Raw genomic sequence first — 14,480 nt, forward strand, 5'->3', positions numbered from 1 at the left:
CCATTCTTGCATGATCACGTGGCCCCAACCCCTTGTTCATGTGCCCACTTCTGGCTGATCATGCAGCCCTGTCCCCTTGTCCATGTGACCACTTCTGGTCGATCATGTGACCCCACCCACTTGTCCACTTGTCTATGCTTGTGAATTCATGTGACCCCATTCCCTGGAGACCTGAGATGGGTCTCTGTTTCAGGGGTGCCAACCTCCCTGGTTGGCTGTCTGCCCTGCTCTCACACCTGTCAACAGTCCCTTTGCCAAAGTCCTTCCCGAAAATCGTTTGAGTGTGCCATCTCTTTCCTCCTGGGACTGTGACAGCTGGGATTGAGGAGACAGGAGAGCAGTGGCTTGTCCAGAGTCCATGCATGAGGTCCAGAGGGGCCTGTGCAGTCCCTGGAAGGCTGGGGGAGGGGAGGGTGCTGAGGTGGGGTGCTGACTAGAGAGTGGAACACACAAGCGGGGTACATACACAATCACCCCACACACCTGTGAGAAGCAGCTGCAGCCCTTTGTACAGGTGAGGAGGCTACTGCAGCACAGAGAAGGCGAGCAACTTCCTCGAGGGCACACAGCAGTGAAAGGGCAGAGCTAAAAATGGAACCCTGGGCTGCCCACAGCCTGTATCTCCTTTACCTGTGACCTCTTGGTTAACGGCCCCTCATTTGCTCTGATGGGCTTCACCTTTCCCCCACCTTCCTCCATCCCCAGCGGACAGGGGTCCTGTCATTGCACCAGTGCCTCTGGGTGTCTGCTCTTTGTCCCGCGGTCCCTCCCATCTCCTGGAATGCCCTGAGCACAGAGTCTGTGCTGACATCCTACCCCTGGATGGCCCGCCTGCGCAGTGCGGCCACCAGAGGGGAGTCCAGAGGTAACCTTGGCGGAGTCCCGCTACATTGGGGTGAAGGCCTTGTGTGGCAAACACTCTCCCCTCCCCTCCCCATCTGTGGCTTAGATTACAAAGTATCTTTATTTTTCCTGTGCCTGGCTTCCGCCACCTGCCTCCCCTGGCAGATTTTGTTTTATCTGGAAAAGAAATTGTTTCAGGCGCTGCAAACCGGCTGACTCCCTGCATTCGCTCTGTGAGACGTGGCTCTGCCCCCCAGTGCTGCCTGGTCCAAGTCTCCGATGCCACCCAACCTCCGTGGCAGCCTCTCTCATTCCCTAGTTCTCAAACCCAGGGTTCAATCACAGCATTTCTCACCAGGGCACAGCACCCTCAGCGCTCCCCTGCAGCTCCAGGGGCCTGCTGAGCCCGGGGCCCCCACCGGTCACTAGTCCCCCAGATCCTGCCTGCAGCCCTAGGGTCCTCAAACCAGTTTGGGAGGGACTGGTGGGTTGACCCCTTAAACAGAGGGGGTGCAGACACCAGGTGGGCACCCCACCCCTCCTGCCCTCACCTCCACCCGATCTGGAATGCCCTGAGCACCGAGTCTGTGCTGACATCCTACCCCTGGGGGGCTAGGCCTGCGCGGTGCGGCCACCAGGGGGGACCTGTCTGCAGAGTGGCTTCCCCGGGCAGCTGGCCCCCCACCTGGCCCCACAGCCATCCTCCAGCCTCCCACTTTCCCCTTCTAAGGGGAATAGGGTGTCAACCCAGATTCTTGTACTCAGCATATTGTTTCCACATGCTCAACATTTTCACGTGTGAAGGTTTTTTAACGTTTAACTTACTTAACTTAGTTACCAGATGCCCAGCGTTAACTCCTTTTCAATCATCCCAGATGTTGCCAACTGGCTGAATGATAGGCCTTTCCGTGTAAACTTTAAAGGTCTAAGAAACTTATCTGTAGACGTTACGGCTTAGCCTGTCACTGCCTTTGGTGAACGCATTGGCATGTTTTGCCACATCCACTCAGCAGGGGTCACATCGCCCACTGCAGTCACACCCACGAAAGAGTACTTTCCAGAAAGACACGGAATAGCCCTTCAAGGTGACCTTGCAAAAGGACTACAGTCACCGGAGAGCAGCTGGCAGCCTCAGGACTTCTGTGGGGTGCGTCTGGGGCATACAAGAGTTTCAAGCCATTCTTCTTCTTCCCCTCCTCCTCCTCCTCCTCCTCCTCCTCCTCCTCCTCTTCCTTCTTCTTCACCAGGAGCTGATTGCTTTCTTTCTTTCTTTTTATAAAATATATTTTATTGACTTTTTACAGAGAGGAAGGGAGAGGGATAGAAAGCTAGAAACGTCAATGAGAGAGAAACATCGACCAGCTGCCTCCTGCACACCCTCCACCAGGGATGTGCCCGCAACCAATGTACATGCCCTTGGCCGGAATCGAACTCGGGACCCTTCAGTCCACAGACCAACACTCTATCCACTGAGCCAAACCAGTTTCCGCAAGCTGATTGCTTTCTAATCACATCACACAGTCAGGCTCCGGGGCTGCCCCACCTGCCCTCCCTCTGTGTGATGGACAGGTGGTGGGGGATCCCAGCACACAGCTGGCCCCACTGTGCACACCATGCCATGAGCATGTGTGGAGGATGAAGTGAGTAGAATAGTAAAACCTCCTAGCCCCACAATCATTCCTGTTGCAGGTGAGGAAACAGGCACAGGTCATTAAGTGACTCGGTCCAGCTGACATTAAGTGATTCGGTCCAGTGGGCCTTGGACCCGGAGGGGCAGGTCGTGGCAGCGAAGGACGCCTGCTGACTGGGCTGGCTTCTGTCCTGACAGCAGAACATAAACAATAGCTCTCAGGACTCCAACCCAGATCTCAGGTGTCAGCTCTTTTACGTTGAAAACAGAATTTCAGCAGAACTGAAGATGTAAAAACCCAAGTCTGCCAACAAATAGCAAACCAAGTAGTGGATGGCACCACCTAAGGTTCCTGCCTCGTCCACTGCTGGACTGAGAAGGACACAGCAGGCACCTGCCCTGACGCCAGTGTTACCTGTGGGGTGGTTGTGCGTCATCCTGCCGCACTCGATGCTGACTTCAATCAGGGTCTCCAGCCGCTCGGGCTTCCAGTACCGCATGCCGATGCACATCGCTTTGGTGGCAGCTCCAAACCCAGAACCTGCATGGACCACGAAATACCTCATTGTAGACGTTTGCTCCAATAATTCCACTTCAGGCAATCTGGTTTTCATAAATAATCTCAAAAAATGCATAAAAATTGATGTAATGACATGTTTATGATAGTGTCATTTGGATGAGTGAAAAATAAACACATCATCCAAAAGCCTGACAAAGAAGAGATTGAATAAATTGCAAAGCATCCATGTGTTGGAATGTTATTTAGTCATTAAAAACAGAATTTTTGATGGCATGGGGAAAAGTGCTCATACTGTGCTTCTACTGGGGACAATGCAGAAGACAGAATTGTGTACACAGTGTGCTTTCAATTACATATATTCCCTCTTTTCAAAAACAACTTCATGGGTTATAATGGACACATAACCAACTGCATGTATTTGGAGTATGCAAGTTGATGGTTTTTGACATATCATATACCCATGAAACCAGCTCCTTAAAAAAATGAACTTATCCATCACCCCCAAAAGTTTTCCCTGTACCTCCTGCCATGCCCATCAACCACTGATCTGGCACTACAAATTAGTTTTTATTTTCTAGAAATTTATATAAACAGGATCATACAGAGTGTACTCTTTTTTCCTGACTTTTTTCACTCAGCGTAACTACTTTGAGATATACCACTGATGTATATTAATAGCTGGCTCCCTTTTGTTACTGAGTAGAACTCCGCAGTATGGATGTACCACAACTGATCTATCCATTACCTGTGGATGAACATTTGGATTGTTCCCAGTTTGAGGCTATTACAGATAAGATGCTATGAATATTCATAACCAGATCTTCATGTGGACATATGCTTTACCTCCGAGTGAAGCATGTTGCTCACATGGTAGATGAATATGTAACTTTTTAGAAACTGACAAACAGGTTTCCAAAGTGGATGTCCCATTCTACATCCCATCAGCAGCTCCTCCACGTCTTTGACCACATTTGCTATGGTCAACCTTTAACCTCAGCCATTCTCTTAGGTATGCAGTAGTTTCTCATTGTGGTTTGAATTTGCATTTTTGTAATGGCTAAGGATGTTGAGCGTGTTTTCACCCACTTATTTGCCATCCATATCTCCTCTTTGGTGAAGTGTTCATGTAAATAGTTCTCCCATGTTTGTACTGTATTGCTTGCTTTCTTGTTATTAGGTCTAGTAATAATTAATGTCGTTTTCTAATACTTTTTAAAGTCGAATTTATTTAAACAATACAACAAAATTTAATCAACAATATAGTTGCCGTTGTTTTCTACTACTTGTGCCCAATGCTCAGGAAGCATTTTAATCCCTCTGTTGTAAAATTCTTGTGATTTTGAAGCAAAAAATTCGGTCAATGCATTTTTGAGGCATTCTTCATTATTAAATTTTTTTCCAAGAAGAAAGTTTTGCAAAGAACGAAACAAATGGTAATCGGAAGGGGCAATATCAGGAGAATATGCAGGTTGAGGGAGAACTTCCCATTCCAACTGGCGCAGTTTTTCAGCAGTGATTCTTGCAGTGTGCAGTCGTGCGTTATTGTGGTGAAGAATTATGCCCTTCCGATTAATCAGCGCGGGTTCTTTTTCTCTTAAAGCTTGGACTAACCTTTCCAATTGGGCACTATACACTGCACTTGTAATGGTTTGGTTAGATGGTAAAAGTTCATAATGAAGAATTCCTTTAAAATTCCACCAAACACACAACATCACTTTTTTCGCATGCAAGTCAGGTTTTGGCGTGGGCTGCGGAGCCTCATTTTTGTCCAACCATTGAGGCCGCCTTTTCAAATTAACATACAGCACCCATTGTTCATCTCCAGTAACAATTTGCTCTAAAAACAGCAAACGGTTTTGACGAGAGAGGAGAGAACTGCAAATTGTGACTCTTTGATTACGGTGGTTGTCGGTCAACTCATGAGGAACCCATTTTCCAAACTTTTGGACTTTGTCAAGTGCACGCAATTGATTGGAAATTGTTTTTTGTGAACAATTTAAAGTTGTCGCAAGCTCTTGTTGGGTAATTTGAGGATTTTGCACCAAAAGAGCTTGAAGAGCTTCTTGATCAAAATTGGACGCACGGCCTCGACCACTCTTGTCATCTAACGAAAAATTTCCCTCACGAAATTTCTCAAACCAACGCTGGCATTTTCTGGCGCTAACTGCATCTTGACCAAGAGCACTACAGATGTTTTTTGCAGCCTCACTTGCTTTTCTTCCTAATTGGAACTCGTAAAGCATGCAGTGCCGAATATGCTCTTCATCCGCCATCTTCTTAGCCCTAGTTTTGCAACAAAAACCAAACCAAACACAAACTTTTTCAAGCAAAACTTGTTAATTGCACTTCACACGTTCTGTAGATACCACGTGTTTGAAGGTTATGTCAATACAAGTCAACGCCAAGCAAGATTTTAAACGAATGTTTTAAAACGACATTAATTATTACTAGACCCGATATTTTAAAGACTTCTTTATACACTCTAGATTGAAATCTTTTGTTAGATATATGCTTTGCAAATATTTCTTCCCAATATGTGGCTTGCCTTCTCATTCTTTAAAAAAAATTTTTTTATTGATTTCAGAGAGAAAAGGAAGAGAGAGAGAGAGAGAGAGAGAGAGGTATCAACGATGAGAAAGAATCATTGATCAGCTGCCTCCTGCATGTCCCCTGCTGGGGACAGAGTCTGCAATCCAGGTGTGTGCCCTGATAGGGTTGAACCATGACCTCCTGGTTCATAGTTAAAGCTCAACCACTGAGCCACATCAGTTGGGCAGCTTTTCATTAAAAAAAAATTTTTTTTGCATATTAGGCTTTTATTATACAATATTTGCTGTTGTAAGAAGATATAGTACTTATAATGATTACTTAAAATGGATCCAGCTAAAACAGATTGTGTTGTAAATTTGCAAATATTAATAAAAACATTTGTTAACCTTAATTTTATTTTATTCATGTTTCCAGGTGAACACAACATAGAGTTAGACACATTTATTAAAGTTGTATGCAGCTGGGTATTTGCTGGTTCTCCATTTTCAGGTTTAGTTTAGAACTGCATTTCTTTTCATTTTATCTCAGAAACAGGTATAATATAGAAGCCTTTCATTCTTTTAACAGACTCTTCTGAGGAGCAGAAGAATGAGTTTTGGAAGTATCTGTCTTCTTCAGTTTCCTCGAAGAGTTGTGTACATGGTATTACTTCCTTTTTAGCAGCTTGGTAGAACTCCTCAGTGAGGAATGTGGATCTGGAGCTTTCTTTGTAATGTTTTTCACAGATATAATATAATTTAGGTGGTTATTTACTCTCAAGTCCCCTTTGGTAGTTTGTCTCTTTAAGTGAATGTGTCCCTTTCATCTAGTTTGTTAAATTTACCAGCATAAAAATCTTCATAATATTTCCTTGTTCCCCTTTTAGTGAATGGTGAAAGCTTTATATGATCTGAAGAGAACTCCTTTTTCCCCCTTTTAATTTCTGTAGAAACTGTAGTGATGTCACTTTTTTCATTGTTGATATTGGTCATTTGTGTCTTTTTGTTTTTGCCTGATCATCTGCCTAGAGGATTATCAATTTTTTATCTTAAAAGAATCAGCTTATGTGGAGTTTCTCTGTTGTTTTTCTATGTTTTCTAGGTCATGGATTTTCACCCATCTTCATTGTCTCCTTTCTTCTGTTTTCTTTGGGTTTAATTTGCTCTTCTTTTTTTAGTTCCTTAAGGTGAAAATGGAAGTCACTGATTTAAAACCTTAACATTAAAATCTCTGCCTATAATTGTGGCTTTATCTATTTCTCCCTGCAGTTCTTAGTTTTTTGCTTTGTATACTTTGAAGGTTTGTTATTAGGTACATAAGCATTTATGTTGGTTACATCTTCCTGATGAATGGATGCATTTGTCATGATGAAATCCACTCCCACACACAATATTCTTTGCTACAAAACTTACTTTATGCATTATTAATAGAATCACTCCAGCTTTCCTTTAAATAATGTTACATGGTATATCTTTTTCCATCTATACTATGTGTGTCTTTACATTTAAAGTGCATTATTTTATAAGCATAATAGAGTTGGGACTTACTTCTTTATCCCCTCTGAATCTCTGCCTTTTATTTGGGGTCTTAAGAACACTTATATTTGATGTGATTAGTGGTATGGTTAGGTTTAAGTCTATCATCTTGTTATTTATTTTCAACTTTCCCCATCTATTATTTGTACCCCTTTTCTCTCTTTTTCTGCATTTTTTTGTATTGAATATTGAAATATTGAAAAGAGAGAAAAGTTATCTCTTTTTCTGCATTTTTTTTTGTTTGTATTGAATATTATGATGATTCCGCCGAGACCGGTTTGGCTCAATGGATAGAGCGTCGGCTTGGGGATGGTCAAGGGCATGTACCTTGGTTGCGGGCATATCCCCAGTGGAGGTGTGCAAGAGGCAGCTGATCGATGACTCTCTCTCATCGATGTTTCTAACTCTCTGTCTCTCTCCCTTCCTCTCTGTACAAAATCAATAAAATATATTTTTTTAAAAAAGAAGAAAAAAAAAGAATATTATGACGATTCCCCTACCAATCCCAGTTAAAGATTACCACTGTGTGGAGGATGGTAAAGACAGTGTCACCACTACAAGGAAAAGCCTATAGACCTACTCCTACTGTGCCGTCAATGGGTTCAGAGTCACCAAAGAGGACTCAACACATGGGCCTAGGTTGGAACAGAAAGGAGAAGACACGCAGCAAGACCCGAATTGTAGCACGCTGTGTCTCCCAGACTGGGGGTTCCTCCTGAAGCCAAAGCAGGGCAGTGGACCGCATGCACCCTCACTCTGCAGGTGAAACCTCATTCTCTCCCCACAGGGCAGATGTACTGGTGGGGCTGGTTGAGTGCCATATGATGCTCACTCCTAAGCAATACAGGCCATTCCCTGTGAGCCCAAACAAGAAAGACTTCTCTTATTAAGGAAAAGAATTTGAGTTGACTGACAGCTCTACAGCTGGTCTCCTGGTCAAGGGTACTGACTGGGCAAGCCAAGGAATGGCAGGGGCCTCGCGATTTCTGCTTCCCCAGCAAATACTGTTAAAATGGTTCCATTTCACCTCTTGTGTTGGCTCACTAGTTATAACTATTTTGTTCTTTTGGTGGTTGCTTTGGGCTCATAGTCTAGATCAGCAGTTGCCAACCGGTGGTCCATAGACCACTGGTGGTCTGTGAGGTCCAAAAGATTGGTGACTGCTGTTTTAGATTTTTAACCTAGAACAGTCTGCCTTCGTGTGATTTGGTACCACTTCACGCCTTCTATAAGAACCTTAGGCTGCACACCTCCATCTCTTTCCTCCCTGCCTTTGTGCTGTTGGGCCATGTGTTTGCTTATACATAATTTATAAACCTTGAGTACCTTGTTATTACTTGTTAACGTCCATTCTCTTTTAAATTAATTGAAATAACAAGTTAAGTAATCGTAAGTATTTACCCATGTGGTGAATGTTTCCATCAGTCCCATGCCTTTGTGTGGATCCCTATTTCCATACTGTTTTTTGTTCTCTTTTGCTTGAGTGACTTCATTAGCATTCTGGCAGTGTGACTGGTAGTGATGATTTCTTCAGCTTTTATTTACCTGGAAAAGGCCAGTAGGGCTTGGTTCTGAAAGATAGTTTTTCTGGGTATAGGATTCTAGGTTGAAGTTGTTTCTTTTCACACCTTAACGATGCTGCTTGATTATCTCCTCTCTTATGTTGCTGCTGTTGTCCTCACCTTGACTATACACTAGTATATAGGATGTGCGTCTTTCTCTTGTTCATCAGTTTTGAGCAGTTTGACCACGATATGCCTGGTTGTGGTTTTCTTCGTATCTCTTTGTATTTGCTTGGAGTTTATTGAGTTTCTTGGATCTATGAGTTTACAGTTTCATTAAATTTGAAAATATTTGGTCACTGTTTTTCCAAATCTTTTTCATTTGTTCCCCTTCTCTCTGCAAAGGATTCCAGTTTCAGGTGTGTTCGGTTGCTTAAGTTGTGCCATGGCTCACTAAGTGTCCTTTTCTTATTTTCAGGTTCTTTTTTCTCTGCCTGTCCCAATTTGGATAGTTTCCTCAAACTCACTAATCGTTTCCTCTGAAATGTCTAAACTGTTCATCTCGACCAATGTGTTTTTAAATTCAGACATTGCAGTGTTTTTCTCTAGAAGTGTAATTTAGGTCTTTTATTATACCTCCTAGTGTCTACCTAACTTTTTATATCCTTGTCGGATAAGTCCAATGCTGTGAGGTTTCATCAAGTTTAATGTATTGATTTTTCTCTTTTTAATTGGCTTTATTTGATTGGATGCCATCCTTTAAGGTAAAGGATTGCATCCTACCTTCTGTATAAACCCAGGTCCCACCTTCAATATAAACCCAGAAGGCCAGGTCCAGAACCCCAGGAGCTGAGACCCTCGAGGCAGATTGTGGCTACCTAAATACATCACCCATAAACATGTGACATCTTCATGAAGTCAGACATTTCTGCAGGTGGTGTATGCTTTCCTTGATGTTTTAGCAAGAAAAAATTTTTTTTTACAAACTTAACGAGAAACCAGTGGCAAATATTTCTTAAAATAAACCAGGGATGGATGACAAAACTGCCGGGGAAGCTGGCGTCCTCTAAATAGACGCCCATGCTGCAAGCTGGCTCCCCAGGCGGCACGCTGCCCTGCAAATCCTGGCAAATCCCTCTCCACCCGCACAAAGCTGCCGGGCGACCAGCTAGAAGGAAGACAGATGGCAGTGCCTGGGGTGGTTCTCTAGCTCGAGGCTTTAGAGGCAGAAGCAAGCCTTCCCTCACCCTTCTCGTTGAAAGGCGTGTGCCAGGCCAGGAGGTAGTTATCCGGCTTCAGCGCCGAGCAGCCGTCAAGGGTAGCGGGGTCTGCTCGATGTTCTGGAAGCTTCTCGAGCACTTCCACGTAGTGCTTTACCATCTCCCGGTACAGGTCATCCAGGCACCAGTAGTCTGGGGGAGGAAGGGGAAGCGGGGGAGTCAGAGTGAGTGGGAGACACATCTGCCGGGTAAACCCCCACATAGCAGTGACAATAGAAGGGCAGTCAGTCGGTGGAAGAGGAGGGAGATTTTAGTGACCCATCTCACACTGTCCGGGCTACCCAGACAAATAATTCGCTTTAGAGTTCACCAGAATTCAGACATCCTAGTTTGTGGTTGTGCTTATTATTCCAGTTACACACAGGACCCTAGAAAAAACCAAGATGCCCATATGCTAACAACTCACATGAGGAAAAGCTAGACCGACATCTGCCGGTTCCTTGGGGTTTGTAGGACCCACGTTGAACACACCGGGAGCGAGTCTCTCCCATCTTCAGTTCCCTTCTTCTCACACCCATGAAGCAGCCAGTGCTCCCCAGGCACTGTCCCAAACTGCACCCCGCTGCGTGAAGGCGTTCTGGGAACCAGTGTGGCCTCAGACCCTGGAAGATCACAGGGTAGGAGGACAGAGGGGCCAGCACACACAGATCGCCTGCTGTCTGTTCCGCAGGTCACCTTCGATGTCCCCATACTGTCCTCCAGGACCCTGTTAGACTCCTACTTCACACCAAGCATGTCAAACTCGAGGTCTACAGGCCGCATGCAGCCCAGCCAATATAACAGTATGTAGGAAACGTTTAAATAGAAAATCTGTGATTAATTTTGTATTAATTTTTACAATTTTCTGTTATACATAATTATTAGTAACAAACTACAACATGTGATAATGACTGATTACTATAATCTGGTTGCATTCGTTTCCCTTATGTGTCTTATGCACAGGCGCACCATTTCTATCCACTAATACCGTGTTTCCCCGAAAATAAGACATCCTCGGAAAATAAGACCTAGCGCATGGAAAGATAAGATATCCCCTGAAAATAAGACCTAGCGCAACTTTGGGAGAAAAAAAATTAATATAAGACACTGTCTTATTTTCGGGGAAACAGGGGTACTAGCAGCGAACATTTCAGTAGTCGATTGCCACCTCATTAGTCTTGTACTGACTTGTTTGGTGTGCGCAACAGGAAATATTTCGCTTTTGGAAAACAAGAAAAATAGGCTTATTTGTGTTACGCTTATTAATTTGTGCAGTTTATTCAGTGTCTGGTAAGTTAATGTCCAAGAAAAAAAATTAATTTTTATTAAAATGTTCTATTATTTTATGTTAATGATAACTCACTTATTTCAGCTGTTTGTATTCAGCATTTCTCTATTGAAATAAACCTACGGTTTCTGTGAAAATTGAAGCTTTAGTTTCTTTGGAGCCCACATAAGCTTAAATCTTGTTTATTTGGCCTTTGAGTTTGATATGCGTGGGTCACACTGTTCTTCTTCCAGATAAGGTGCTGGGAGGTGATGTGACTTGCCCAAGGCCAGGGCTGGTAAATGGGTTTCGATTGCAAAGCCTGAGCATTTCCGCCACTACATTAACCCACAGCACGGAGGGTTGGTCACGTGGGAGAGCAGGCCCTGGGGGTCAGTGGATGGGTTGCAATGCCAGGTGTGGCAGGCAGGTATGGGGTGCCCGTGCCCATGTGTCTCTTACAGCCTCCACAAATTCGCCTGTGCTACAACAGCATGTGGGCTGATATCAGGAGCCAGCTACTGCCCCGCCTGTCTGTGGGGGTGGATTTCCCATCTCTGGTGGCTGGTGGGGGAGGGGGAGAGAGACTAAATAAGGACATGAAAACCCATGGCCATTTCCCGGGGTCCAACCAGATCCTCATCAGGCCACCTCAGAGCCAGGGCCCAGCCCAGAGGGCGAGCAATATCAGAAGTGCTCTTGGCAAAACAAAATCCTCCCTGGTCCAGGACAAAGCCTCAGGCCTGGCAGTGGCCATGGCAGATGGTACCCCGATTCCTAGAGTTGTGACCCGTTGGGGGTGGGACCTGGGGAAAGAGTGGCTCTGAGTCCTTTGTTGCCATTCTCCAATCTCTTAACAGCAAGGGGAGGCCCAGGAGGCCCAGCCCACAGCTCTGATACTTGGCATTGACTCAGTCTTGAGTAGGGAACAGAGGGGATGCGGCCAGACCTTGGCTGGGGAGGACTGAGTTCTGCTGGTCACAACGCCGCTAGAATAAAATTAACCCCTGGCTGGAGGTGTGAGCCACTGGGATCGGTCCAGGCCCTGGAGCCAGCACTATCAGTTACAGACAGCCATTCGTAATTAACTCAATTCTGGATTAACTCAGGTCCAGCGTTAATAAGCCTGGCCCTTCCAGAGTTCTCCCAAATAATTCTTTTTTATTCTGGAATCGCATACCTTTTTAAGGAAAAATAATCCCTAAAAACAAAACGGCAAGTAAAAGCCGTGTGCTGGTTTCAGGCTAGAACTTAAAGTAGAAACAGATTTTTTCCCCAAAGCTGCAGAGCCTCAGACGCCCTGCCTGAGTTCCTCTACTTTTTGAAAACATGGATCCTCAACTCATTTCTTCTCTCTCTTACCCACCCAGTCTCCTAAAAGACAAACCAGCTTATAGCATCATCCGTAACTGATCTCACCATAAAGACAAGTCACAATACCAAATACCAGGTTCCTTGGAAAGAAAAATGACAACTTTTCAACATGTTGTACTTGGGGAGACATTGGTGGAGGAAGAGAAATCCGGAGCTGAGTCTGGACAGGCCTCATCTGCTCTTCCTTGGTGCAGGCCCCATATTTCCCTGGTGGTCATAGACCCACAGGTGGCACTTACTTGCTGCCGTCCCCAGTGGGCAAATGACGCCCACCCCCCCTCCCCCATTCTCCCTGCACCAACAGTGACAGGGCTACTTGGCTTGGCCACGACCGTTGGAGCTGCTGACCCTTAGACACATTGTAAAAATACCGACAGTAATTAATTGCCATGAGTCACCTTCCCATATAACCTAAGCTGACCCATTTAATCCTCACATAACCTATGACGAAGGTATTACCTCCAGAAGTAAGCTCAGAGAGGGGAAGCGGGTTTCTGACCAGTGAGTGATAGAGAACCAGGAGTGTCATGCTCCAGAGCTGCTCAAGGGGAGCCTCCATCCTTGGGTGAGGCCACAAGGGAGCAGCTCGTTGCTCATCAGCTGTGTATCCTGGGTTGCCTACCTACCTTGTGGAGGATTAGCTACGTCCTATATCTGGTCAGTATTTGCTTTAAATTCAACACTGCCCCTTTTAGAGACACACCCAAAAGCAGGACATCGCACAGGCTGCACCTGACCTTTCTCATCCCGTTCACGCTCCAGCACAGCAGTGGCTCATCAGACCACATGGCTACAAGGCTTATGGGCTTAAGGCACTTGTTAGCGAAACGTAAGTCTGCCAAGATGTAGTTCCACTTTGTGAACGTCTGCCTGTCTTCGGAAAACATGCTGGAAAACCACTGTTCACTGGGATCCTTGAAATATTTGCATGTCCGGTAGCCTCAGGTGGTCAGGACAGAGCTTCACCGAGAAGTTAGGCATTGGAGCCAGGTTGCTTGGGTTCCAATCCCTGACCTGACGCTCACTGGGCTATGTAGCATTGTGTCGGCTACTTAACCTGTCTGTGTATTGGTTCCCTCATCTGTAAAACTGTGAAAATAGCCCAGCCAGTGTGCTCAGTGGTGAGCGTCGACCTATGAACCAGGAGGTCATGCTTCAATTCCCGGTCAGGGCATATACCCCGTGTGGGACGTGCAGGAAGCAGCCAATTGATGATTCTCTCTCATCATTGATGTTTCTCTCTCCTGCTCCTTCGATGAGAGAGAATCATCCATCAGCCGCCTCTCACACCCCCCCACTGGGGATGTGCCCGCAACCAAAGTACATGCCCTTGACCCGAATTGAACCGGGGACCCTTCAGTCCGCAGGCCGATGCTCTATCCACTGAGCCAAACTGGTTTCAGCTAAAAATATGTTTTTTAAATGAGCTGTTTGAAAACTAAATGTAAATGAAATTTCAACATGGATTTCAACTGGGGGAAAAAAATGCTTGTTTGGGTTTTTGAAGGAGAACAATTCCAGGCAGCAGACTTCTCGAGCCAGAGGGTGCTGCCATGTACAGCAACTCCCCACTTCCCACGGCCGCTGGCTGTGATCACGTAGCGTGAACTCACCTTCCTCCTTAAAAGCAATGTCCCAAACATTCACAACCCTCTTAATTGCATACATTTCACGTGCAGGGTAAGTCAGGTCCTATTTCTGCCAACAGGACTTGACCCCATTTAACCTCAGAGAGCAGGTTACGGTCAGAGGTGCCCTGACCTGTCCCAGGTACCGTCCCAGGTACCGTCCCAGGGGTACCCCACAGGACAGAGACACACTGTGGATTCTGCCATTCACAAAAACTTACTGAAGGGCTCATGGAGATGAGGGCAAACACGAGAGGACATATGGACTGTGTGCACACAGCATCCGTCAGACACAAATGAAGGAAGCAAAGTTTAAGCGTAAGGACCAGCTGCGTGCGCCTGAAACAAGCCAGGCTTTTGTTTGGAAAGCCATGCTCTCCAACAGGTGCCCGG

The 14,480-nt window shown here is 45.5% G+C and overlaps 1 protein-coding gene across 3 annotated transcripts in view; it reads right to left on the bottom strand.

Annotated features, from left to right (window-relative positions):
* The window catches only part of ADPRHL1 (ADP-ribosylhydrolase like 1), a 44,133-nt gene that overhangs the window by 27,796 nt on the left and 1,857 nt on the right, over nucleotides 1–14,480 (bottom strand). For all 3 annotated transcript variants that reach the window (XM_045588810.1, XM_045588812.1, XM_036455279.2), the window contains exons 2-3: nucleotides 9,807–9,971; nucleotides 2,889–3,014 (exon numbers count right to left, since the gene is read on the bottom strand). In XM_045588810.1, coding sequence (XP_045444766.1) covers nucleotides 2,889–3,014; nucleotides 9,807–9,971 — 291 coding nt within the window. The remainder of the gene's footprint in view (nucleotides 1–2,888; nucleotides 3,015–9,806; nucleotides 9,972–14,480) is intronic.

This window comes from Pipistrellus kuhlii, unplaced genomic scaffold, assembly GCF_014108245.1.
Source record: "Pipistrellus kuhlii isolate mPipKuh1 unplaced genomic scaffold, mPipKuh1.p scaffold_m20_p_3, whole genome shotgun sequence".
Classification (NCBI taxonomy): domain Eukaryota; kingdom Metazoa; phylum Chordata; class Mammalia; order Chiroptera; family Vespertilionidae; genus Pipistrellus; species Pipistrellus kuhlii.